The 27,248-nt window shown below is 42.1% G+C and overlaps 1 protein-coding gene and 1 long non-coding RNA gene across 4 annotated transcripts; one reads left to right on the top strand and one right to left on the bottom strand.

Moving 5' to 3' along the window:
- LOC148661495 (uncharacterized) lies at positions 1-27,248 on the top strand. Its single transcript, XR_015939551.1, has 4 exons — positions 1-417; positions 14,570-14,666; positions 18,865-18,996; positions 27,219-27,248. It is a non-coding gene; the product is annotated as an uncharacterized LOC148661495 (long non-coding RNA).
- nkx3.3 (NK3 homeobox 3) lies at positions 12,483-24,743 on the bottom strand. Of its 3 annotated transcripts, XR_015939550.1 has the most exons (4): positions 23,729-24,743; positions 21,897-22,898; positions 13,305-14,638; positions 12,483-12,790 (listed from the first exon to the last, which is right to left on the bottom strand). XR_015939550.1 is itself a non-coding variant. In XM_088635340.1 (2 exons), exons 1-2 carry the CDS (start codon positions 24,075-24,077, stop codon positions 22,429-22,431), a joined length of 819 nt encoding a protein of 272 aa, XP_088491466.1. In that variant the 5' UTR covers positions 24,078-24,743; the 3' UTR covers positions 21,608-22,428. The 3 variants fall into 3 exon arrangements, 1 of the variants encoding a protein (XP_088491466.1); XR_015939549.1 differs by having other exon boundaries at positions 12,483-14,638; XM_088635340.1 differs by lacking the exons at positions 12,483-12,790; positions 13,305-14,638 and having other exon boundaries at positions 21,608-22,898.

The raw sequence follows: 27,248 nt of genomic DNA on the forward strand, positions 1-27,248 counted from the left end.
GCCCCCCCCCTCCACCTCCACTAGAGAACATAAGAAGCCTTAAAATAATCAATCTTTGAAAAGAGTCGATCTTCGACCACACCGTCTACACCTGTGCCCTGATCCAAGGAAAGAAAAGACCAGCTCAGAGGGGTCACAGGGCATCTATGTTTGTTTACTTTTCTCCACATAATTTTGTCTATGCTCTCTCTTTTTTTTTCAGCGGTGCCATTTGAAAAACAGCCTCACTCCTACTGTTCTTCGGAGAGTTCCAAATAAAGGCAAGCAGGGTGGCCTTGTAGATAACAGGCTGACTGGGAGGCAGAGAGGCTGTTGCACAATAAAACTGGTTTGTGTCGCAAGCGAATGAGAAAACGCTGCAGTTAAACTCAGGACGTGGGGAAACTGAGAGGCAGGAGGGTCAAAGTGCAAGGTCTGGTAAGCAGTGATTTGGTTGCTTCTGAGGCATCCTTTGAAGAAACGTGGTGTGTAGGCCGTAGTGTAAGTCTGATATACAGTATCTGACAAGGCTGGTGGTGAGAAGGAGCATGCAGATTTTCGAGTTAATAAATTTAGCAAGACTTTAATAGATGCATGTCATTTCAGTGTACTTACATATGAAGTAGCAAATTATTTCCTATTGAGTGCACACTGAATGCACGTGAGCTCAGTGTGTTTACGAGCTATTCAAGTTATATGTAAGGCAGTAGTGTGGAGTACTGATTTGGGTGCTAGTAACAGGAAAGCTATGACTTGAAGTGTGCAATGAGGCTGGCTTGAGCAAGGCACTTAATCCAGCACTCGGATTGCTTTGGAACAAAACTGCCCAGCTGCATAAATGTTGGTCTCTTCAGGTGAAGGTGTCAGTCAAATAAATGAATAATAGTATTCCACACACATTTGTGTTCTTCGTCTTGAATTGCTGTAAGAGAATGGCTTGCCTCTTGTTTAAAAGTAAGACCAGAAGTCTGCTGGTAATGAGAAATCAAGTGCCGCTCGTGCAGATTGACCCAGCTTGTCTGTCTCTGGGTCTGGATTGGCTCTAGCAGCCCCTGCCCGGGCCTTCACTCTCATCTCCCCGCCCAGGGAGCGCCTGCGGAACGAGACAGCATGGCGCCCGGCTCCGCGGGCCGCGAGCGCGCCGCCTGTATTGGCCAGAGGCTCGGCGCTCGGGAAGGTGGGCTGTGCTCAGTGTGAGTGCTGCGGCCCTGGCTCTGGGATGGCGGGATGCCATTGTCTGGCTGCGGCATGCATTACAGCGAGCGGGCAGAAGCTTCCACAACCTCCTTGTCTAAATAATCCTTGATAAATTTGGCTCCAAACCACATTAGTGGGTCAGTCGCACTTATCTCTGCAGACGAAGGGAAAGCGGTAAAACGAACAGAAAACAGGAGTCTGCGTGTCATCACCAGGCTAATCTCGTATCTTAAAGTGAAGCAGAAATCTGTTCCTCTGGCAGAAAAAGAAGGTTTATTGCTTTTATGCTTAACAGCCTGTTTTAACACCATTTGAGCAGCTTAACTCTAATGCATTTATACAAAACATTGGTCAATGAAAATCTCATCTTCACATCTTTTCTTCTTCAGGGATATTAAGAGCGGTGTGAGTTTTGAGCAAAAGGAAAATCTTCCAGTGGCAAATCAGACATTTAAAGGGCAGATTTATTCACAATATCCATAGAGCGCAGTGATGGCCTTGTTTAAATGAAAGATCATTTCATTATGCTTTAGCTTATCCTGAGGTGTACTGCTATGAAACAACCCGTTTTCTTTTTTTCTGTTACACATCGAGCAGTTCTTGTTGTGTGTAGTGCCTCCATTTGTCCTGTCCCAAATTCACACATCTGTACACTCATTTCTTTTTTTATTTATTTCGGAAAAAAAACTGAATAATATAAGGCAAACATGAAACCCCCTCTTCCTCTGTTGTCCGTGCTCCCCCTAATCCCACTGTGGGAACCTGAAGGAAATTAATTAGTGAACGATGAGGGTGATGAATCTAATAGCGCCCCGGTGTCATCAGCTTCTGTCTCCCCAGACAGTAGAGTTCCTTCCCTTGAGCACACACTGACATTCTCATCTGTACGTCCATTCAAAGCAGAAAACCCATTCATTACTATCCAACCTCTCTAGTGCAAGCACACACATTCGCACTTGCAGTTCTGACCTGGAAGCCCACGCTGACACACACATTCACTGACACTCAGATGTCGTGTAAGCTGGTGTTTTGGAAACTCAAGCCCTGGGGTCAGAGACCCCCGATGTGCACCTGTGTTAGGAAAATGAGTGACTGAGGAGCTGGCAGCACATCCCTCAAGCCACAGCCTCCCACAGGACAACTTGAGAATGTGACCTCCTTAAGTGCTCTGCTCTTCACGAAACCTTTTTGCAGGGTTTCAAGGTCTTGGCCAAAGTTAGCAGCTTCAGCCCAGGAGGCTTGGGTCAGGGCTTGGGCTGACTTCCGTGAGACAGAACAGCTGCAGTACATTCACCACAGCATGAAAACTACTGTAAAAATGTTACCATTACAAGCGGGATTGTAGATGAGTGATTGCAGACGTTGCCAAAGACAAAACTGCTATATCTGCCTGGAGTAGGAAGAAACAGATGAGACACATGCTGCAGAACCGAAGAGACCCCTGGCCTTCCTCTCTTCCTGCTTGTGGAATGATGAATAGGGTTGGATCATCCCTCTACAGCCAGCAGATCCCACGCATCCTGCAGGAGTGCTGTTAGATGGAGTAACTGCTGGAGTAACTTTCCCCCACCTCTAATTAGAGGTGCCAACTGGCCCCAGATAATCCTGACTCTGTGGGACAGGATGTGTTTTGTTACCATGCCTCAAAATTGTAAATGCACATCGCAGCCGAGAATGAATTGTTTGCTGACCGGAGACTATTTTTTCAATGATCTCTAGCCAGTACTAAAATACAATAATCCTTTTGTGAAAGACGGTATAAATGAAAAGTAGTTACCTCATCCACCCTCCTTTATTTCATTATGACTTTGCAGTTGCCCAGATTATGTGTTTGCTCTGAACCTCATAAGCCTGAACACATCACCCTGATTCACACAGCCTCTCTGCCATGAGGCAGGTCGGGTTGCTGGACGCTTTGACAGACAAAAAGAGAATAACCTGAAGAAGGCTCCACGGCTGAAACGTTGTGTTTTCTTTCTTCTCTGTTCAGCATTACTTGTTCCTTTGCAGCCTATGCATGCTGACGCAGCTACCCACCTGAACTGAAAAGAGAAAAAGCCACATGATCGTGTTAAGTGTTAATTTTTCTCAAAGTGTCCGTTGAGTTTTGGGGTCAACCTATTTCTAAACCTACATCACTGGATATACCGCTCTTCAGGAAAGCTCCCCACTTTCCCTGCCTGCTGTTCCCAACCCTCTTGCTGAACATATCCACAGCCTGAGCTCTTTTTTTCCACAGCTGTCTCCTGGCTGAGGCTCTCCAGTCAAAGGGAAGTCATTACAAACCTCCCCACAGAGCACAGGCCTTCCTCACACACAGTCAAGTACATGTCAGTTAAGAAGACCCCCCCCCCCCCCCCCCCGGGGATGTCTGCACATGGTTCCCAACACAGAAGAAGTTTATACTATTCACATACACATTTTCAAGAGCAAGAAAATATCCCTCTCTTAGTATTGCCAGCTCAGGCATTTATTTTTCTCTCAATGGGCTGACATGGTTGGTAGATTGATGTGGCACACTGAAGACTGAGCAGGTACTATGGGCAGTAAATTGTCAAATTGGCACACAGTGCATTATGAGAGAACTTTCAGAACCAAGTAAAAGCTCCGTAAGATGTGTTCTTCTTTATCCAGCATGCCGGTTGCTAAGAATTTTGTGCTTAACACTTTTGTACAAAACTGGAGCGCTGGCAACTACAGTTCACTAAAACAGAAATGAATAATAATTGTAATTAATTGCAATTTGTTCTGCAGTTGTTTCTGCAAAGGCACAATATTTTTGGCAACCTCAACCCAGAATGTAAAAGCATGTGTGGAACTTAGCATAGTATATAATACACAATACACATATATCGACCTACAGTACACAGGTATAAACCACTTGACTTGGTCCCATGCATTACCAACCCATCTGAAGTCTTTGAAATTGGAATTCCGCACCACGTTCACTGTAAAATGTACCGGGGCCTGCTGTACTTATAGTACTGCTATAAAAAACAATGATAATGGCGTAACAACTTTTAGTGTACCGCTGACGTCTATCGGCCTTAGAACAAATAAGTGCAGCAGTACATCTGTCTCTGTTCAATTGCCCTGCGCAAGGAAGTGCTGACCTCACATCTCTTGCAGATGATCTTGCAGCAAAGAAGTTACTAAAGAACCCACGAAAGGACACGATTCCTCTCAGAGCTGTGTATTTGTGTGCCCGACAGAAGCATGCAAGGTGGTTATGAGCTGGAGCTGTGGGCGGGAATGCAGGAGGTGTAGAGGAGCCCCGATGCCGGAAGAAATCCCGAGGGACTGATCTGAGGAATGACGAGCTCCCGCTGACTCACCAGCGCGACCGGTTCTTTTTACTTGAAAAGCAAGAACAGGACAAATTTTAACAGATACACACATACACAGAGCAGTCCCGAAACATGAGCAGATAGCTACCGTTCCCACTCTGACAGAGAGAGTCTGGAGCACCTGCTCTTCCCATGCTGCATCCGTGTTGCGTAATCGAGAGAGGAAGAGAAAACACTCTGCCTGAAATACATGTAAATGGCATCGTGCTCAGGACCACAGCAGGGCGTAGAGATCTGTCCAGGTCTCTCTCCTGGATACCATGGAGCAGAGTGTTCCAGTCGTAGAAAACAGGGGAGGGCACTAGGGCCTGGGGAATCCCAGGAGTGCTTGAGACAGGAAGGCATCTTCACAGACGTTTTAAGAAGGGACAGGTTCTATTTATAACTGGGACCACTTCTTGTAGCAAGAGGAATGCTTAGTTGCACTTCATTCAACAAGGGGGTACTTAATACTTCTTATCTAATAGAAAATAATAAAAAAAATTGGCTTTGTTTAAATTTCCCTTCGGGATCAATAAAGTCTTATCTATCTATCTTTAAGAAAAAATAAAACTTTAAGAAAAAAAGCGATCTTAATGGTCTCACTGTTGAACCGAAATCTGCATTCACTTTTAAGGGGATATGTTGCTGCTCTGCAGGGCATCAGTAAAAATGTACATAGAAGTAATTCTGTACAATGATGGATTTTTTCTCTTCTTCCATTCACACTCCTTCATTGACTCTCCTCTGCTAAAGCACCCAAGACAAGAGGTAGGAGAACGGAGCAGGGGGAGAATAAAAGAGTCAGTCAGTGAGTCTGTGGCGGAGCAGGTGTGTTTGGGCCGGACATCTTTCCTCAGGCAGACAGGTGGGGCAGAGCAGGCCCAGCCAGGCCAGCTGCAGGCTCTGTCCTGTGGAGAGTCAGACTGACAGCTCTGAAGGCTCCCATTGTCAGATTGTCAGAGGATTTATCAGCAGAGCAGCTCTCTGCCCCCGTCACTAATACCCAGACAGGCTGGCAGTTCACCATCAAAATCAAGGCCACAGGAGAGCGGATCCCGAGGCAGGCAAAGGGTTAAATCTGCAGAAGAATGTACAAAACAATGAAGTTCTGGGTGGGGGCACAGGTGTCCAACCCCTGCACTTCTGTTTTGTTTTTGCTGCAGAGTGATACATTCCTTGAGAAAGTAAACAAGGTCACTGAATCCCTTGACAGATCCTTACCAAATCATCAGCCCCTTCCAGGCCCCCTGGTGTAGGTCACTCACCCCTGCGAGGTGCAGACAGGCAGGCAAGGTGAGGTCTTGTCTTGGCTGAGAACTCAGGTGCAATGCAGGGAATGGGTAACAGCTTTTCTACACTTTGAAATTGAGCCTCAAAGTATTGCAGCTTTCCTGTCACACAAGAATACCAAAGCCTGCCAGCACTGGTCAGCTAAGACTGCGGAGCTCATTTGCTTTCAGTGTGTTGGATGAGGAGACAAAAGGGAAAGAAATATTTTGTTTTCTACAGGGATCTAGTCTTATGGTCCGCTCTGCTGTGGGAACATATCAGATTGTAACGCATCCAACTCCTTTTTCTGAATATACCAAAAATTGGAATTTAATAACAAAACCACTAAATGGATTCTATGTACTACACCATACATTTTCATTTTGTGTTTAAGCTTATAAAATAAATTATCTGGTTAACAGCTGAATTTCCTATGAAATTAGTGTAAATTATATTGGAAACTTTTGCAACAAGTCTCAGATCACACAAGACTGAAATCGGAGAGCACCTTTTTCATACACCCATGTTTTGGATTTTGCAAACCTCCTTGTGATGTGGTTTGATATCTGCCAGGAGTGTAGTTGATACCATCTTTTCATCTACTTATCCTTATATCTGAAATTTGGGGCAAAAACTGTATTTACAGTATATTCTTGCTTATTTTGCCCTCTTCAGCACAGGTCCTGGCAGTCATGGTTTTTGAGTCAGTACCAAATCAGTAAGATACAGGCAGTAATAATTAGTGAGACCCGGATTTCCATGGACCACCTCAGCTTAGAGAATAAGCGGTTCAGCAATAAGAATAAGAGAATTCTGTTCTTACATTCTTTAGTTTAAATGTTGCCACTGATTGAACATCTGGGACTACTTTTTGCAGGTCCATTTTTGTGGTCCCATTTAATGAAGTAGTGTTCCTTTATGGCCAATGTGCAGCTCTTCCCATTGCTTCTGCTCATTCTGCGCATTTGGAAAGAGGGCATCACACACGTGAATAATGAAAGGGAATGTTTTCAACAAAAATGAGATTTGCTTTCACAGGTTTTTGTTGTTGCTAAGTTATAAGATGTATCAATTAAGTAATGACAGTGTTTTTTAGTCAACTGTTTTTACTGGACAACTGTTTCACGAGAACAAGGTTCTCGTTGCTTGTTGCTGTCTGCAATGTGGCATCTAGAAAGATACACGAGAAACAGAACTGGGAAATGGAAATCAGATTTTCACAGCTTTCCATTCTCAGGCACAAAAGTAACTTAATAAAGTATTTTCAGCTGCCTTCCCTTTTAGGAAGATGGGAAGGAAAAGCTAAGCATTTTAAAAATGTCTCTCTGATAGGAATTCCTGAAAGATGGCTCTCGTTGAAGGCCAGTCATTGTCTTGGGAGTCTTAGACTGGGTTGAGCTTAAGGAAAGTCCTTGAACTCCCAGCCATGATACCTGACTGGTTGCACTCCTTGGTGAGTTTCTGAACTCTGCGTTCTGAAAGAACAAGGACACGAGGCCTGGATTCCAAAGGGGAGGAGGAGGAAATCTGTGCCAAATTGGTCCTGATAATGTGGGCTAAGAGGTTCTAAGTAGAAGCTCTATCGCAGTACAGATAGGAAGTACAGCTCTGTGGCCATGCTTATCAATGCTCTTCTTGTCTCCAGCAATTAAAACATTTAAATTCCTTTTACAAACTGCGAGAGTGGGAGAGGCCTGCTTAGAACAAGTTTCAGGAAAAGTAACAGGTTTGAGGATATCAAAACTCACGAGCAGGCCATGTAAGGCTCAAAGCAAACAGAAATATTCACTGAGGTCTGCCAAGAGACAAGCTGTTCCCACAGTTTTCAGCTCATTCAATATCCCAGGGAAGAATAACATTTTTTAAATAAAGGTTCTGCTGATTTCAGACATTCAGAGAGAGCTAACACCAGGCATTGACTTAAGCAGCAACTGCGAAACACCCACACTGTCCCTCAGGTTCAGCCAGTAGGCCAACAATTCCTCTCCAGTGCCCAGCCACACTGCATGTGTTAGCTCTGATGACTGAGCCACACTTCCACTCCATACCCCTCAAGCACAAGACAAAGGTCTCCTTTGGCTAATAGATCCCTGTCTTGGCTCTAGCGAGCACCACACGTTTTCTTACAGTTCCTCATTTCTGTAAATAACGAACAATCTGTTTTGATTACAAAAGGTTTTTCTCTCGGACCTAGAGTGCGTAGGGCATTAAACACCATAACACAGCTGCAGTCTTCGGCATCTCCCCATCAATCCATTTGAACAATGCCAAATTGCCAGATTGTCCCCTGTCTCTCCTACAGTAAATTGCTTGCAAACAGGGCTCTGAAACTGCCTCCAGTTATTTATAAAGCCCTGCATAGTGACAATCACCCACCCCGGCTGCACTCAGTTTTACATTGCCTTGGTGTGTAATGTCTGGAAGAGGACAGTTTCCTTACAGTGTCAAACAACTACAGCACACAGCGCCTCCACTGTGCTTGTAAAGACAGCTGTGTAAATGGGAGCCTCAGAGTATCTTTTAATTGTCAATTAGTCTCCCAGTGAGTTCAAATGTCAGCACTCTAATCTACTAGGCTGTCTCCACCAATAGGAGGCCTTTGTTAGGGTTATCAGACTCACTGCTATGTGAATGCTGCTCTGCTGAGCTACTGGCCATAAATTACCTCTTTTTACAAATATTCCGGGTGGGCCAATTTGTTAAGGTCAGCCTCCAGGTGCCCTGCTAATCTAACCTGTGCCCCAAGCCAGTGCTTCAGGAAGCTTGCAGAGAATCTAAGTAATGGATGTGTCTTGCATTTACACCCTACTGCATCACGTCCTGCATGAAACTAAATGAAGTCTACAAACTCTGATCAGGCTTCAACATGTATTTAAATGTATTCTGCCTGTTTGTGGGGAATAATCATACATTAGTGCTGTCGAGACACTATAAAGTACATTTTAGCAGGGCAGCCCTTCTTGTTTTCTTCCAGACGAAGCATTCCTACCTCACAGACCAGGGGTTCTGGGTTCAAGCCTGGACCTGGGGTGCTATCTGTATGGAGTTTGCAGCTGTTCTCTCTAGGTGCTCTCGTTTCCTCCCATAGTCCAAAGACATGCTCATTGGCATCCGGGTAAATTGGCCCTGGTGTAAGTGTGTGCATATCTGTGTTTGCCCTGTGACGGAGTTGCATCTAGTCCAGGGTGTGTCCCACCTTGCGCTCATTGCTTGCCAGGACAGGCTCCGGCTCCCCTGCCACCCAGGACTGGATGAAGCAGTTAGAAAATGGGGGGGGGGTTTCACAGAGCTAGAAAGTAGAGCCATCTAAGCAGGCTTCCAGTTCTGCTTCAGCTCCTTGCTTCTCAGGGCTCATGGATGGGGAACAGCCATCACTGACCAATGAGAGGAGCAAACATCTGCGTCTTAGACCTTACAGGAGCCATGTTCAGGGTTATGGAGTCGTTGAAGTGCAAGCAGTCACCTGAAAGTCAAGGGTTGAGGTTTGCTGTGTCACAATGTTGAGCTTTAATAAGGGCCACTGAACTGTCAGTGTCTGCTAGCTTTGGCTTCACATACACAAAGCAGCATTAGAAGCCAATTTAGACTCGGTTCAACTTTCTCTCATTGTGAAATGGCCAGAGATAATTAATATGTGTCCTTATTATTTCCATACATATGTAAATGGTCAGACAGAATTTCTCACTTGGCCAGCATGGCGTTGCTCGTGGTTCTCAAGCGCCCTGTCCAACAGACACGCACCCATGTCCGTACGTGTCTTGGCTCAGATCTCTTCAAATCTGTTTGAAGTGAAGAGACTGGTGCTGCTCTGGGGCCTGATAGAAAAAAAGCCAGTAAATTAAACACGAAGGTTTATGTCTCCAGGATCTAGCATGGTTAGGACTAAACACGTGAATTTTCTGTACATATAACTGTGTTCACAAAAAGGGAGTAAGGGCTGCGAGCAGTTCAACTGAGAGAGACAGATCCTTTCGTCTTGTCTGTAAATGTTTACATTGTTCCTTGTTGCGATGTTATCAGTAAATACTTTCTCAAACTGATAGAGGAGTCCTGTGGGTTGTAGTCTTGAGACAGGGGGTCTTAATGCAGAAGAGGAGCCAGGGTCAGGCAGGAGGCTCTGCTCTTTCTAAACAACAGCATTAACCAGGGCCTGTTTCCTGCCCGGGTCCTCCTCTGGAAAAGCCCACAGCAGGGCTCCTGAAAAGCTGGTGCATTCATTTGAGATGCCATCTCCCCCAGCCTCCCCCAGTTGTCCTCAGTCCCCTGGTGGCTAAGCGCACTTCCTGAGAGAGTGCCATTGGAACATCATCACAGCTGCCTGCAAGGGAGGATAAATCCATAGTTTAGTAAGCAAACAGCTTCCATTAATAATTCTTAAGTAAATGTCCTCAGCTGAGTCCTCTAGATGTTTACAGTAGGTTAAAATCGGAGACTGGCATATTGCTGCACACTCCATTACCTCTGTGCCATTAGACAAAGCATCTGGAGCTAAAACACCACTTTGTGTCTTTTTCATTCTGCTCCTACATTTTGCCGCTACTGCTTGTCAGCTACATTTTTAAACAAATGCTCCAGTTTTAAACACCTTTTCTGTTGTTCTCCCCCCTTTCACCCCCCCTTCAGCCTTTCATAACAGATCACAATCACATGGCAGTCTCTCCATTTTTACTGTTGAGGCGCACTTGTAAGGAAGACTGTGAAATCGTCTGGCTCTAAAGGAGAGAAAACAGGGCACCGATTTTAATCAACCAAAAAGCTTGAAATCCTTCGAAAATGTACATTCTGGCAGGATGCCTGTGTTAATTTTTAAAGTGCTTTCATTCAAATAGCTGTAATAAGAACCTTACAGATACAATGCAGTGCTTGTTTTGAGAGCATAGCGTCAAACAATTCTGCAGACCCTTCCGGTGTCACACAGGAATCCTTCCAGTTTTTGAGACCATGTTACAATGTGCGTTCCTCACTCTCACCTCCTTACAGCACACAGGACCCTTTCGCACCTCCAGGATCTTTACAAAAGGTAAGAAGTCAGCTTTAAAGTAAGCACAGTGTTAACAATCTGCTTGGAGCAACTGTTTAAAACAAGGAGGCTGGATAATAAAATAAAGGCTATTCTATTCCCATCAGATACTGTAGGTCTTGAAGAGCAAGTGGACTTGCTGAATACCTCCTCAAGCACTTAAATGACATGGTGATAATCTGCACAAACACACACACATCAAAAGGCTCGTCAGAGAGTTGCTATTACTTCACATCACGCAGGAGATATTTTTCTTATTGCCCCTTTCAAGTGCATCGGTTGCCTCAGACAGTCGTTTCACTGACACAAAGGCAGCGGGGTGGGTACAGCTGGCTTTTTTTCTAACCCTGAGCATCTGTTACCCTTCCACTCTGGCCGAGCGGTGTGGTAATAAATCAGAAATTATTAAAAGAAAATTGAAACATTTTTGAATAGAAAAGGATTAAAGTCTTCTAGCAAGAGAGGCTTGAAATCCCCAGCAGTGCTCCTTAATTGTCAGAAAGGGGAGCTTAATTATCAGGCGTTTTGTTTAAACAAGTAGGAGACGATGACTCTTGAATTGAGCTGCAACTTTCTTTGAACAGGCTGTGAATTTGCCTCGAGAGAGGCTTTATCTGCTCATTCAGGTTAGATTACCCAGAACCGCAGGAGCGATGCTCAGCTCCCACCGAGATGACAAAAGTATGAGTGTTTACATACCTTCTGATTTATACATATCAACACAGACACACATTCAGGCAATGCTTTGTGGTTTTTCCACTGTGGCAAAGAGAGAATGATCTCATGCTCCACCCCAACCACCCGGAGCCACATGGAGGTGGAACTGCAGGGTTCAGGGACTGCAGAGGATAGGTTCTTTCTGTGGCACAGACTGACAGGTGAGGGTCTGCAAGAAGCTGCATGTTGTCCTGGTTTGGGCAGGCTGTATTGCCAAGGGCAAATAAATGAGGCAGACAGGGGGAGAGAGGAGGGAGTGGCCACAGGCCAGTGGGAGGGGGTCACATACCAGTGGGCGGGGCCAAAAGAAGGAGTATAACTGTGGCAGAAAACATTTGCAAGTGAGGAAGATTGCGATATTTTGTCTGATATCTCGGTCTGAATGTTAATCTTCTGGTACAATGGTTCTTTGTGCTTTTAACACGAAGAAACAGACAGGCTCTCATTTCTAAGCTCCTCTTGAATGCAGCATCATACAGATTGACAGAGATGAGATGTAAATGCTTCTGGCAGTAATTGGAAGTGCCTTCCTGCAAACACAAGCGCACAAGGAGAGCACATGTGTGAGTGAAAGAGAGGGGTAGGGAAGTCTGCATTCAGTATCCCGAACACAGACTTGATATGTTTGAGAAACCTGCTATGATAGAGGTGTTTAAGACAATACAACACTGGGATTATACAGCCTCTCTTGATTCAATAGCATACATTACTGTGAGCCCCTTTGGCTGGGCTGTAGACTCATATGTTAGGCCTAAAACATTAATGGAACAAGTAATAGGTTTATTCCATGCTGAAAAAAAAGAAGAAAGAAAACATGTTTCGGCCGTGGAGCCTTCTTCAGGTGCTTTCTTCTGCTTTCTTCTTTTTTTCAACATGGAATAAACCTGTTACTTGTTCCTTTGCACTGACGCAGCTACCCACCTGAACTAAAACATTAATGTCTTAATAAAAATGAAGATAACACAAAGACATAAGATATACTGTATTTGCTTTAATCATCTGACAATAAATGTTTTTAACTCTTAGATTCAGTAACTGGTGACACGTCCTTGAGTAGGAATGAGTTCAACTCCATGTTGTCTCCTGATACACTGACTCTTATTCATATTTGACTGCTTCATAAAAGTCTCAAAACGGATGGAGTAGGTAAACCCCTTTGCTTGTTTAAGAAGAGATGTGTTTCGATTGAACCAGGGCATCATGGTAACAAACTGTGATTCTTGTTGCCTTCATGTTCTGTGTCTGGCGTCCTTGAGCTCAGCAGGAACTATGCAGAAACCTGAGGAGTGATTTAATGAAAGAAACCACCCCAATTCATACAGTCAGATTATATTTTCATGCACTTCTGTGGTCTACTCACTTGTCAAAGTGCTAAACAAACACTGTGTTTAAACAAGACATATTTCAACTGCGATTTGATTACCTATCCTTTTGTATTTACTTCACTGGGCTGTTTTGCATCAGTGCATGGACTGAATTATTTTAATTGCCTGAATCTGACTTTCTGTGGACATACTTTTAAGTGTGTTTAGCTTTCCACAATTTACAAAAATGGTATAGTTCTTAAAGCTTTTAGTATGTGTAATGAGCAAAGATCCATTCGATTTACACTGTATTCAATGAACGTCAAAGAACAAAATACTACTCCAAGCATTTCTGCATTTTTTTCCAATTGTAATTGTCAATAACCAATAACCTTCAAGGGGAATATTTTAAAGATTAATAATAACTGACACCAGTTTAGACTGTCACACTCCCTCCAAGCTCAGAGACGCTGGCAGCCGCAAACTCACTGTTAAGTTGGCTGGTGAGGTCTGTGTCCAGCGCACACGGCCAGCTCATCCACATAGGCACGCTGGAAACTTGCACGGGGTGGTGAAATTGTGGAGAAAAAAATGTTTAACAAAACTCTATTTACAAATTGAAAGATTTTTAAAAACCGTTTGTATTTAAATGTGGTGGTAATGGCATTTAAAAGTAAGATAGTGTAATGAATGATTTAGGATCAGTAATAAAAATTCTTAATGATATTTTTTATGTGAATCGGACTGAATTATCCAGCTGTTGAGTACAAACCTATTCTGAAAGTGCTGTGTCTCTATTTTATGTAATCTGGGTGCAGGGTGGTGCCAGTTGCTGATAGCTATTCTAGAGCCATGCCCACTTGCACTGTAGGCTTGACTTCAGGAAGCCCAGAGGGGGATAAAGTATGAGCACAGAAGGACTTGGTAATGTGGGCAGGTCTCTCAGCTGTAAGTCTGGTAAACATGTTAGTCACAGAGTCTGCAGAGAAGAAAACGACGCCACTTACACAGATGTAAATAGTATTTTGAGTTAGTCTGTTTTATGCTATTTAACTACAGTTTCCTTTAACTAGAGCGTTTCTTTCTGAATTGATCCCACACTCCACCAAATGTTTAAACAATCTTTTTTCTGCTAATTTCCATTTTTAAAACACTATTTAAATATTTGATTTAAATACATTACAGGAATATCTGGAATCTGGCAAGGGGAGATTGATGGAAATGAATATAGAAAACCTGATGAGTTGAAACTATATATCAAAAATGACTTATAAGCAGGAGGGTTCCAGCAGATTTTAATCTGTTTGAGGTAACTGGGAAATATCAATTTGAATGGCTGGGAAAAGGTACATGCTATATAGACCATCTGATGTAGACATGGGAACACATAGTTTACTCATTGATTATATAAGGAAGGTACCTAAAAAAGTTATATGATGTTACAACAGGATTAACATTTTCCAGCCTTAAATTTGGATATTGAATGCAGAACCCAAATCTGAGATGAATGAAATGGTTAATGATAACATTCTACTTCAGTTTATAAATGCTGTTTACAAGCAGGGAAGATGCTCTGATGAATAATAGTAGCACATACACGTCTGAATGGGCATCTGTACTGACAGATCAGGCTGTTCTAGTGCGGGAGAGCTGACACTCCTGTTGCTACCTTTCCTATATGAACGCGATGGCCAAAGCCATTGCCTTCAATGCCTTTCAGCTCTTCATAATCCTTGCGTAATCCTTCTCTTCAGCAAACTGCCCGGAACTCCAGGGGTGCCTCGGACAAGATCTCGTTCTCCTCTCAGAGCCCCGAGAGAGCCCTGAAAGAGAAAGGAGGAGCTGAGTAAGGTGAGGATGTGTGATTCCCAAAAAACTTTCACCTGGTGTAGCTTTCACTGACAAATCTTTAACCTGAACAGAGCTCTGAGGCCTTGATACAACAAAATAACTAGAAGAGCACAATAAAAATGGAACACTGATAGTGTAAGAGGAAGAATTGATGCAAACATACAATACAGTCATCTGTCACTTTTCTTGGGAGGTGTTTCGCCACGTTGTTTTGTAAGCATTGCACAAGACTGATGTAGTTCACGGGCACTCAAGCATAGTGCAGGTGAGAAAACAAACTCCGGCACATCCACATTCATTTTAAAAACCTGGGCTCCCCCCTCCCCAGCCAAATATAAACAAACGAGACTGAACATTTGTTATTCAGCGCTCTCGGTAAAATGTTCTTCTGTCTAACAGACAGAGCACGCTCCCATAAATCGCTTTTCCATCTGTCATCATTCCCTAAAATTCCGCATTGCTCCCCTTGCTCTCTTTAAGCCCCCTCAAAGCTCTCTTTCTGTGAAAGCACCCTTACACAGCTGTACATAGCGATGTCAATTGAAAAAGAACTGATCTGCCTTGTTAAAAGTAACACAGAAGCATGGGCGTTGCTATACTTTAGCAACTTGGCTTAGCATTGAACGCGGTCTTTATAAAATAACCGATCAGTTGGCTGGTGTTAATCGCTGAGAGCTCGCTCATTTATCTTCCGTGCGGTTTTGTTGTGCTTCTGGAGAACGGGTGTTATGTTGCAGCTGGCCAGTGTTGAGCAATACCGATGTGGCCCATTGATGCTCGCTGAGTCGTGCCGCGGCGCTGCTAAGGGGAGAGAGTTACTTGTCCGCAGACGAAAAGTAAAAAGCGTGTTAAATCATTCCAGCTGTCATTTACCTGGAGCTGTGGTCTGGCACACTAAATACCAAAAGAGAATAATGTAATTTGAAGAGACTGAAAACTAAATGTTGACAACGTTAACCAGTACACTCACACACAATAAATCACAATTTCTAAATAGCCCAGGACAACTTAATTTCCGTGTTGTTTTTAATTGTTGTTCCCCGTTTGTGGAACAGTACAAGAAGTCTGTCACATAAAGATGTATCATTACGTCTAACGTTTATATCGCAGTCTTACATTACATAGCAACGACGGCAAAATAGAAATCGAAAAAATGCATTTAAATATTTGTTGACTAAAGATTTATAAAGATAGTTTGCTATTCTGTCGTTGAAACCTCTTGCTAAGTGTATGTGAGCGAGAAAAAACATCATTTGGAAATGTCTTTTTTCCCCCCTAGTGCCTCAACCGCAGGCTCTTTTGTGAAGTTCAAGTTCAATCTTCGATTAGCACTCCCAGGGTTTTCGGGGTCCCGGATGTTGTTTCATTAGTGTGCAAGTACACAGCTGGTTAACCAGGCCCATGTCGTACACAGGAAGTGTCAAACGCTGCGGTGTCGGACTCACCATAGACATAGACCACCGTGGCGGGTAAGCCAGCAGTTCGGTCCTGATTCGGGAACCTGTGGGCTCACTATTCTGCATGAAAGGGAGGGGTGAGATTCACGGACAGAGAAGAGTTACTATCATTGCTTCGAAATGCCCTTTGATGGAGAACACGGGGATGGAGAAATAGTGGGCAGAACATTCGCGTTTTCTGGTATACAAGTGTAGATAGTATACAAGTGTAGATATTTGAATTGCCGCCGCGCAGGCCTTGTGTGGTCCAGTAGTCTAAGAGCTTCTAGTCATGTGGCTCCCAGTCAAATTGTGATTGAGCACGACAGTCACCCGAATCACATCCGTAAAAAAAGGCAAAATAGAAGAAAACCTTCATGTGGCAAGTGCTGCGCATGAAACAACAACTGAATACACTGCTGCTTGTGTGTGTGTTAATGTTTCCAGTTAATCTCTATTCGCATTTGCATTGCTGACTGACTTTGAGCTCCGAGTCTGTCTAGGGACACGCCGGCCCTGAAACCAAAATAAATTATTGTCACTTATAGTATTAAGAATTAGAATAGTGTTCGGAATCACATAGAATATTTTTGGGTTGTTTTTCCGCGCTGACATCTTGTCAAACTGTAGAAGTAGCCTGTTGGGGTTTGGTGTGGGGGTTTCGACAGTGGTGTTTCTTCTACAAGCCTGTCTCCGGGTTTAAATGTGTTCGCCTGCATCCTTCGGTCAATAATACACCTTCACTGTCAGGTGTCTTTACATCAGATTAATTTTGTAATACTTTTTATATAAAAGCTTTTCGAAAATACAAAATAAAAAGGCAGCTTTCAACTCAGTCATGGATGTTAATTAAATGCTGATATCATACGTTATTATTTTTGTTATTATTTTGTTTCTTCTGCTTTAAGATTGCACAAATATTGTGAAAAACGAGTATTTCAAGTTACCCAAACCAAACGTTTAGTCAGTTGCCTGAGTGTTCAGCTGTCATTTCAATAAAAATAATACTTTATGAAGTGCAGAGCATTAATAGGACTTGATTATTCGACTATACGACTAACCGTAGTTTCCGCTTGAGACATTGATTTGAATTGTTTTGTTCAGTCGTGAAGATGATAAAATACAGCGATGATGGAGAAACGTCGTAGTACCATTATAAATAGTAATAACACATCAATGCGTCCATTTTATATTACAAAATTCTACACAGACGTTGACATTTTATATTACAACATTATACAGAAGAACGACATTTCGGAACTAAAATCAACAGGCTGTCTTCTCTAGCGAAAGAAGTGCCGAACGAATATCTAAATCGGGATGCAAAATAAATATTTGGTTCCTCATCTTATTTGAAAACGAAATCACAATTATTATTCAACTCAATCCAAGTTTTAATGCTCTTAATTTACGTATTATCGTGTGACACTGCGCTCTAGCTTAAATGAATCGTGCCAATCAGAATGTTAAATGTTTTCAGTAGATTTTCTTTAAATGTCTCTTACGTGGCGCAATAACTAGTGATTTGCGGTTGTAGTTAAAAGATTGTGGGCTCGAATCCTGGGTGGAAAACAAAGGGTAATTATAATCTTTACGGTACTCAGCTCGTAGGGCTTGCATAAAGAGCACCCTGTTGTGTAAATGCGTCACTTGGTCATTTTCGATAATGGTGTCTTTAATTGACTTATCTGGTGAAATAAAGGTTTATAACGTCAATCTAGTTAATAAAGTTCTCCTGTGTGTGAAGAAGGAAATTGCATACATTTCTTTAAAAAGCATTGTGGGTGACGAATGGATGCTTTAACGAATAAGAAAATGGTTATTCAACGCCGTAAGCTAGAATGCATTGCATCCCGTTAAACACGAATGCAAAGAGGAAACGACGAGAAGAGTATTTTCGTTTAAAGTGTCCCGAGCACAGTGAGAAAGACCATGAGAAAATGGAAACAAATCAGAATGTATAGGAGGTGAGTTGAGTTCTACAGCAGCTCATTGTATCCTGGCCGCTGGGGCAACTGAATTAGTTCAGTTGTACTTATTAAATCAAATGTAATAACAGGTTGTTTTCAGACTGATCTAGAAGTATAGAACACCTACTTCTAACTGAACTATGTGTAACGATGAACAAAAACTGATATTGATGTGAGCCATGAAAATGCGATTTCACAATCCGCTGCTCATTATTAATAGCAGCGTTCATTGTTTTTTCTGCTCTTCGAAGATCTAGCCCACACGACTCCATAAACGTCATTCTTATAAACAACACGAACTGTAGGTTAATCATGTATCAATATTTCTGATTGCGATTAAAACAGGAGGGTGGAGTGAGTGCAACACTTTTTTATCTCTGCCAGAGAAAGAAATGAATGGTCAACACCGATCTATATTGAAATAGTTCAACGCTTTGAAGACAAAGACGAGCCTTAAATCGTTATTATAAATCTCCTTCAAGCACTGACACTATTTCATCACAATCAAAATGCGTAGTTATTTTGTAGTAATCAATGAACCCTTTGCGTCGATGCCTTGACGGTTTATCCTGTTTGTCATAAATCGTGAAGCAAATGTTCTAAATGCTCTCGTCCTGTGTGCGTTTTTTAATCATTTCAATGCTGCAAAACCTTCCACGCGAATCGCGGCGCAGTGTACATAATGTTATTTTTCACCTTTACTGTTGTCAGTTTTTTTCCAAACAGAGACCCCGATGAACAGAACAGAGTTCAAGTAGTACTGTACTGTATTGCCTTTCATGTTCTGACCAGGCCGATTTCGGAGACTAATCGGAGCTCCTTCGTTGAAATGTCACTTCACTTTGAAGAGGCACCGAAGAGCGAATCAATTGATTGACCCTGTCGTGTAGGTCAAGTTTCATCTGAACCTAATGCATATACAAGGTAACTTAAATATATTTTAATTTCTTTTTTCTTTTTTATTTTTATTAATTTGGTATGGAAGAGAATCATAATCAATTACCAGAAGTGTTTTTTTAAGTCCCGCGTTGGTCACTGTGCCTCCGGTATAGGTTCTAGGTTGTGATCAGCGCTTACCTGCAATACATGCCAATATGTCTTCCAGATATTGGGGGATTAGATAGCTGTATTAAAAATAATACAGGGAAATGGTTGCATGACACACTAAAAACATTTAAAATGACACAGCATACAAAAACGCTAACACGAGGTAATGTGCATAAAATCCAAATGTTGGAGCAGAAAATGTGTACATCACAGTACAATGAATTTCCTCTACAACACCAGTCCAACTACAAAGATTAATCTTTTTAGTGATATTTGGTCAAAGAATGGAAGTTATTGGATTTGAGGTAGGCAACGAAAACCTGTACTTAAAATTTGAAATAAAAAAAATAAATCTAGTAAAATATTAATAGTTTATTTTATTTGAAGTAGGCCTATACCTACCTCGGTATATCCATCAGCCTTTTTGAGACCGTCATCCAACAATGTAAATATTTCCGCAATTTATATGCTTGTCGAGGCTTTAATTTTTAAAAATATTGCATTGTAAACATATGTACTTCTACCCCAACCCCAAACTCATTCCTATTTCGGCCAATTCTTACGATCTGTGGCGTTGCGTGAACTTGGAATTAATTAACTTGGATTTGAAACCATGACTGAAGCAAGGAGTTGTCTGCTCTGGTTTACGTCGATTCCTGGGAGAGGAAAGCGCAATACGCCCACACGACCTCGAGGAGAACATGCGAACTCCACAGAGACGGGTTGGCAGTCGAACCCGGGACCCCAGAGCCGTAAGCCAGTGCCTACGGTTGAACCTTCGAAGTCTCTAATCAATTGATTATACTTTAAAACACTCAGCCTGTATTAAAAAAAACACCGAAATACTGGAATTCGCATCAACACTCTTTTTTCTCAATACCTTGTGGAGTGCGAACTGTATTTATTTTTATTTAGTACCGCTTCGATACTAAAATAATACTCAGTCTGTCATTCCCCCTGCAGAACGTGCTTCTGCTGCCTATAACACTGGCCCTCACGGGTCTGTTGCCTTTTGGAAAATAAATAATGTAACATAAAAGACGTCGACAGACTTGGGAGAAAAAAAGACAAATGAATCAACTGCGCTCGGTCTGCAAGTCGTGTAGGATGTGTTTTGTTCAGTAATAAAAACACCCATAAAACATCTACAATGCAGATGTTTATGCCTGGTTTTCAGAATAACAAAAAGACACGTCTTAAAGTATCATATAAATACGTACGGTATGTGAGTTAATATAAAGCTTCGTATGGCATCTTGAAAGTCTTATGTGTATAATGATTATTTACCAAACTATTTTAAAACTCTTTAACTGCACCAGAGTTTAGTTCGTCAACACACGATAACCTGCATGAATCGTTAATCGACATATACCCTGTTGACATGCCCTAAGTGTATTTTTAGTCTAATTGTAACCATCACCAATGCCGACTTATTTGAAGCCCTTTTGTGGGAATAATTCAGACGGCTTTGCAAGGAATCTGTTTTACAACCCAAACACAACGCTGTAATCCTCACAGCTTTTCCAAAATCTATATATTTTTCCAAACTAGGGCATTTCACACCTGGAAGTCCAGTGACAGATCACGTGGGAGAATGAAACCCACCTCAGAAGCGACCGACCTCAGGGCCTGTCGTCCAGGACAAATAAACAGACAGCTCACAGGCTCTCTCGCACTCCAGCCAAGGCCTGAACTGAGTGGAAAGGGGCGGCCTTTCTAAGACACATCAGTCTGAGCGTACTTCCCTGTGCTCACCCACGCCAGGTACAGAACTGGCATATATATCATTCAACGATTGTTTCAGGAAAAATAATCGTGTGAGCACATCGGGAATTATTAGGTGATTTTTTTACCCACCTGTTTATTTTTGTCAATAAACCTTTAATTATAAATATAGATATCGAATTATACAACACCCATTTTAACCCTAACGCTCTTTTTTATATCGGTGTTCAAAATGTGTAAATTTAATCACGAATAGCGATTAAAGAACTGTCCGGGTAAAGCATCCTGAGACATTAGTAGCCATTCTTTCAAGAAAATTCCATGAACTGCATACACAATATTATCTTAAATCTGATAAATTCTTAGTGCCTATTAAATATAATATAGACTATATTTGTATATATATATATTAAATTAGTCTATATAGACTATAGTCTATTCAATATAATATAGACTATAATATACTATAAAAAATAAAATATAATTATTAAAATTATTTTAAAAAATAATAAAAATAGTTCGAACGACCCCTCGCGGAACATTCATTTATACTTCTGTAAATATCTCAGATGGTGTTTGAGCTATCGATTATGTTAATCTATTGGCACCTATAGCACAGAAACGACTTTTATCATTCGAAACCCAAAGAAACAAACAAGCTGTTGGACCTATATTTTAAACTGGTAATCAATTTCCGAGAAATAATATTTTAGCATTTACTCTTGGTTTCGCTCTGCAATATAAAATGCTCACGATTGAGAGGTTTATTGAAATATAGTTTATCTAAAACGTTTTTATTATATTTAAGACATTTTTACCAAAATCACAGCAAACGTAATGTAGGCATGGATCAGTTTGATCTTTGTGCTCAGTTTTGATTTCTTTGTTAGATTTGTTTTTATTTCTCTTTAATGAAAAATGTAGAAACTGGTCACAGAATAGTCAAACCGATAGTCATAGACTATGTACAAAACGTTCAATAAATTTTAAGATCTTGCTGTGCAAAGTTAGAGTGTTAGAAAATTATTTACATATTGCTCTTTTATACTTACTGAAGTGCAAATATTCCTTCGGGACGGTTGATTGGGCAAAACAAGTCGTTTAAAAAGTAATTCGAGTCCTTAATTTGGTGTCTCCAGAGAGTATAGGAAACAAAAGTCATGAGGTACTTTTTTATCCATTCTATGCAGAACTACGAGAAACAGCTCACGGAACTTTATCCTTATTATGACCAAGTGTATTACAAAGTTCCTTTTAAATAAATCGTTAGTTACAATTTAACCAGTCAGTAGATAAACTACCACAAAGCTCGGACAATAAAACTTTTTTTATGCATTTTGAATTAGGGCTACTATGTTCCAAAAATGTTCAAACGCACTCTAAAACCTAAAAGTCTGCTCAAGTCAGCGGACTGAAGCATAAAGCTTCTCCATCGTGAATCTGACGTCTGGTTGGATATCACAACGCATTTCACTTGCAATAGAAAGCGAGTGATGGATGATGATGTTCTGAAGATTTCTTGTGTGTTAGTACCGCAGGGTTCACTGAAACGTCTGTCCATCGTCTGCAGCAACAGGAATTATTTTAAAGCGTTCCTCCGCACAGGGAAGTGTTCGACACCCACGGCTGGAAGCAGTACATGTAAGGGTAATATTGGTAGGACTGGTATAGTTGGATGACAGGTGGAAAGAGCAGATCCTCAGCCCTGTACTGTCGCTGGTCATTTTTTACCAAAACTTTCACCGCAACTTTCCTGGCCGCTGTCGGTGTGGAGCTGGCGGCCAGCTCAGCCGCCATTTGGCGCCGTTTCGTTTTGTACCTCCTGTTCTGGAACCAGATCTTCACCTGGGTTTCTGTGAGTTTCAGAGCCCCCGCCAGGTCTGCCCGTTCTGGGCCGGACAGGTACCGCTGGAGACTGAAGCGCCTCTCCAGCTCGTAAACCTGCGCGTGGGAGAAGGCGGCCCGCGAGCGCTTCTTGCCGGGCTGGGCTTGGCCTGCGCCTCGGGTCTCTGACTTGTCCTGACCCTCTGACACGGCGGAGTGCTCCTGGTGTTCTGTAATATCAAAAACAAATACTTTGCGATTATTTCATAGTTTTGGCCAAACCACTTTGTCATGTTTTCACAATACATCTCTCAAGTGATAACTCCCTAAGCATTTAGAATCTTGTTTATGCCATTATAAAATTCCACTTCTGTCAAAGCTCCGCAGTGTTTCAACTATAAACATAAAACATGTATGAACTGTCATACTTTTAAATATAGTCTCCCGGGTATTTAGTTACTGTTCAATTCAATTGCTTAAAAGCTCTGGTATTTATTGTGTTCTGCCACTTGTACCAAAGGAATCAAATTGACTGTTTTGTTAACTCCATAAAAAAGGGCCAGTGTTCTCTGGCAATGGGTTGTAATACTACAATGGTTTGTAAAAGGGCGTGGAAGGGTGAATTATGGTCAAGGCCTCAAGTATGCTTTAAGCAGGATGTGAATTTTAGAGGCCTTCACTCACCAGGACTTAAAGAATGATAAAAATTAAAATAAAACAAAAGTAGCATTTCAATTCTCATTTCGAAAGTCATGAAAACGTGAGAGAATGAAATCGGACTGAGCCCAATGAATGTCTTTAATGTTCCTCGAACTTCTCTTTTTGAGACACTGTAAAACGTCTGTTTATAGTTTTTGTATTATGCATTCGATTATTCTGAATCCAAGAAGATTTGTTGAGGAAAAATACACCTTTAACTGATTTTACCCAGTTTTGTCGTTTCTTTCTATTACCACCCCTATCATAAACAAGAAGGGCGTCCACTGCAATACAACAGTTAGTCCTGAAATACTGCGGCATACTGTTGACCTCAATCCCCAGAAATGCATTTGGCTCCTACCTTTGTATTGATGACAGTCCGAATACACAGGCTCTTCCCCTGTCCACTCCTCGCCACAGGACTGCGGGTCTAACTGAGACGCGCTTTCCGCGCACGGGCTCGGCGGGATCCCAGAGCTTTCCACCGCGCCTCGGCTGTCTCCCCTGCTGTTCCCGACGTGCCGCCCGCTGTAATCCGAGAGGAAGGAATCCGAGCATCTTCGGGTGCCGGCGGCAGCTTCCCCCTGCGCGCCAGCGCTAGCCAACGCGCCGAGCGGCGGCGCTTCCAGAACCACGGCATCGGCAACGCGCTTATCGGGTCCTCGGGTTAGGATGTCATGGATAGAGAATGGATTGCCTCTTTGCGCCATTGATGGACTTTAAGACACTACTTTGCCTCTTTAAAGTTCTGATCAAACTGCAGACTGCTACTAGCAGACCCTATGGACTGGAATAAAAGCATGCGCCTTCATCTAAAAGGCCAGCTCGTACAAAAAAAAAAATAATCGGGAGAAAGGTTGATTTGGCAAACTCTCTCTTCTGTTACTGAGTGTGACTTAATTGCAGAAAGATTCGTCCTAGTCCAATCAACAGCCAAAGTGTCAAAACTTTCAAGTCTGTATTAACTCTCCTGCCAACAAAGCAGAGCCCCAGGCTGATTGGTTGCCTGCTAGCCTCAGCTCCGCCCTTAGATCCACCTTTCTGCGAAAAGCCCTTAAAACACTTGTTTTAATTAAGCGCCGCACCGAGCAGCCAGTTCATAATCTGTTAAGTGTGAATCGCGTAACCAGGGGCGCTGTAATGTGCTCTGCTGCAGTATTGATTTTGTTCTGCGAGTGGATTTAAGATTCAAGCTCCTTTTTCGACTCCCAATATACACGGTGTACTGTTTCATTTCATAGCAACAATGACAACTATTACAATTAGGCCGCTATATACGAAAGAAAAAAAGTTTCCCACATGACTGAATACATTTGAGTCGGCAGAAAACTAATTCTTCTCGACAGTCTTGTGTGCAGACCTCAATAAAGTTCATACATAGAGTCGTGGTCTTCATTGAAAAAGGTGTATAATTCGCAGAACTCTCTCGTCGTATATCTTGTAGTTTAGAAAGAAGAATAAAATCAATTCAGTCATAAACCATAAGAGCCTCCGTATACTTTTTAAGCAAAGAATATTGGTAAACTGTCAACAACAACAGCAACAACGACAACAACAATAATAATACTTGAAATAATTGGAAAAACCGTTATGACATGTTTGTGGTTCTGTGAACAGATCTAGATATTTTAAGTGCTTCATGAGAGATAAGCATCGTAAGGATAAAAGCGGACCAACGGAGCCGTGTCGATAGGAGCGCATTATTGTAATTGTGCTGTCGACAGGTCTTTTCTATTCAGCCTTGGAACATGAACCACTATGCTCAGCGAGACGTGTACGGTGCTGACTAAGACGCCGGCGTTTCTTTATATATAAGAAATGAATAAAATAAACCGATCTTTATTTAGCAAAACCCTGACTTAGACTTAATCAATAGAAAATTGCTTTAACGTTTAGCATCCTAACTGAAATGCAGACCTGCGCTGGAATTCAATACTAACTTCCTGGCTGTCTGTCTCTGGAGTACATCACTAAGTTTCGCAAGGTCTTGGTGTACAGATGCGCAGGTTTTCGTTCCAGCGGAACTTTCAATCAACTATGTGCCATCATATTCTAAATAAAATGTGCCCTTGCCAATTTAGACCATTTTGGAAACACGTCCCAATTAAAAATGATTGTCATCGATATGGTTCAACAAACTAAGGTAAAGTCTGAGCGACTGAGAGCTTAGAGAGCGGTCGTGCAGGACCAGGGTGTAGAAAGCCCAGGTCTGTGTGTCCACTGATTTGCAGCGGTATCTGACAGCAAGTTCATGTACTGTAAACTATAGGTGTTAACGACCTTTGTACATTCAACACGGGAGTTCTGTCAAACTAATGTACTGTACTGGTGAGTGACTCTAAATGAAGTCGCCTGGATCATTAAGAAGGCTTTGAAAGCGCACAGGCTGCAGTCTCACCCTCATCTGGAGCTCAACACGGGGCCTCCTAACACCATTTCCTGGTCCTTTCTTTCTTTTAATTTCGACTTCTACTACGATTGAACATTTAACTGAACGACCGATTCCGAAGATTACAAATCACGTATAAAACATTATTAGTAACTCAAATAAACCCTTTTGCCCGAATTGCTAAAATGGTCCAAATTGGTCCATTTTAAAAGGTAAGTTAAGGTAAAGTATTCTGTATCTTCTTTTCACGACACAGCACTTTGCCATGAAAGATTGATCTCTAAACTAAAAGTTCAATTACGTAACGGACAGGACCCACCGAAACAATGTTAGAATCCAGTTCCAGGGTCGGACAGACGCACTTTTCTGGTGACCAGTCTGAAACGCAAATGTGTGCCTTGTTTTCCCTTGCTGGACACGGCAAATGTACCGATGCAGGATAGCTTTTTTAAGAACCTGAAAAAGAACAAGGAGTTTTCCACTTTTACGGTTTCTGGTGAAGGTTTTGGGTAGTTAGGGCTTCCCCGTTGTTCTCTCTCAAACCCTATCCACTGATGTGTAAATTCATGTCGTTTATCCCACATCAGAAACATGATTACGTGCAACTGTGCTTTTCTGAAGTCTCATGCCACAGCAGTGTTTTATTAAGCTACGGTTTATTGAGGAATTTAAAAATCAGCGGAGCTAAAAATCTGAAGGAGGTGAGCTGGGAGTGTATCCGAAAATGAACATCGGGAAAAGTGAAACGTCAAGTGCACTTTACTGAAAAAAACTTTCACAGATTTTCACACTGTAGCCACCCGAGAAAGAAAGCCCACCAGGGACGTGAACAAGCTCACATAAATGTATTGAAAGTATCGAAGTTCCTGTAAATTATTCAAATGTAATAGCTGAATGTGTTAGTTTGAGTGTAAAAGAAACAGGCAAACAGGAAGATGTGAATAAAATAACTCACAATATGAACTATCCTGAAAGTATATAAAATAATCCTTTCAGAAACATACATTTCATGTTGCTGTTTCTTTTGCCATAGTAGGCGTATTACGATTTGCAATCTCTGTCACTAAATAGCAATAAAATATGTAAGATCAAAATTCCATGTAAACTACACACTCATACAATTCTTAAAAATAATTTGTTTAAAAGAGAATGCTGATAAGTCTATTGTGTATTTCATTCAAGTGAGACCAGTAGCATGTTTTTTCATGCTTGAAATTCTGAAGGTGGGAATACTTAGAAATCCTGTGGCCCTCGGGCAAGTTCCACACCAGAACATAATCTCTTTCCTCTTCCAGCCAAATGAGGATTGTACCTCGACAATACAAGCATGTGACAGTGTCATTCCACCACGTGGACAGAGACTCCTGCCATTCCTCATACATGCTGAGCAGGAGCGCTGTCATGAGTGCACATCTGGATAACGGATGTACTGTACCCAAGGTTCTGTCTATGTTCTCTACAGGCCACCAGCTATATCGCCCTGCAGCTCACC

The sequence above is a fragment of the Lepisosteus platostomus genome, chromosome 6 (assembly GCF_059453375.1).
Source record: "Lepisosteus platostomus isolate fLepPlt1 chromosome 6, fLepPlt1.hap1, whole genome shotgun sequence".
Classification (NCBI taxonomy): Eukaryota; Metazoa; Chordata; class Actinopteri; order Semionotiformes; family Lepisosteidae; genus Lepisosteus; species Lepisosteus platostomus.

Bases quoted from the DNA above. Each gene is read 5' to 3' on its own strand.
- nkx3.3 (XM_088635340.1), bottom strand. From the start codon at position 24,077: ATGGCGCAAAGAGGCAATCCATTCTCTATCCATGACATCCTAACCCGA. The intron at 22,899-23,728 runs GTAGGAGCCAAA...TTGATATTACAG, and splicing joins GGACTGTCATCAATACAAAG to AACACCAGGAGCACTCCGCC.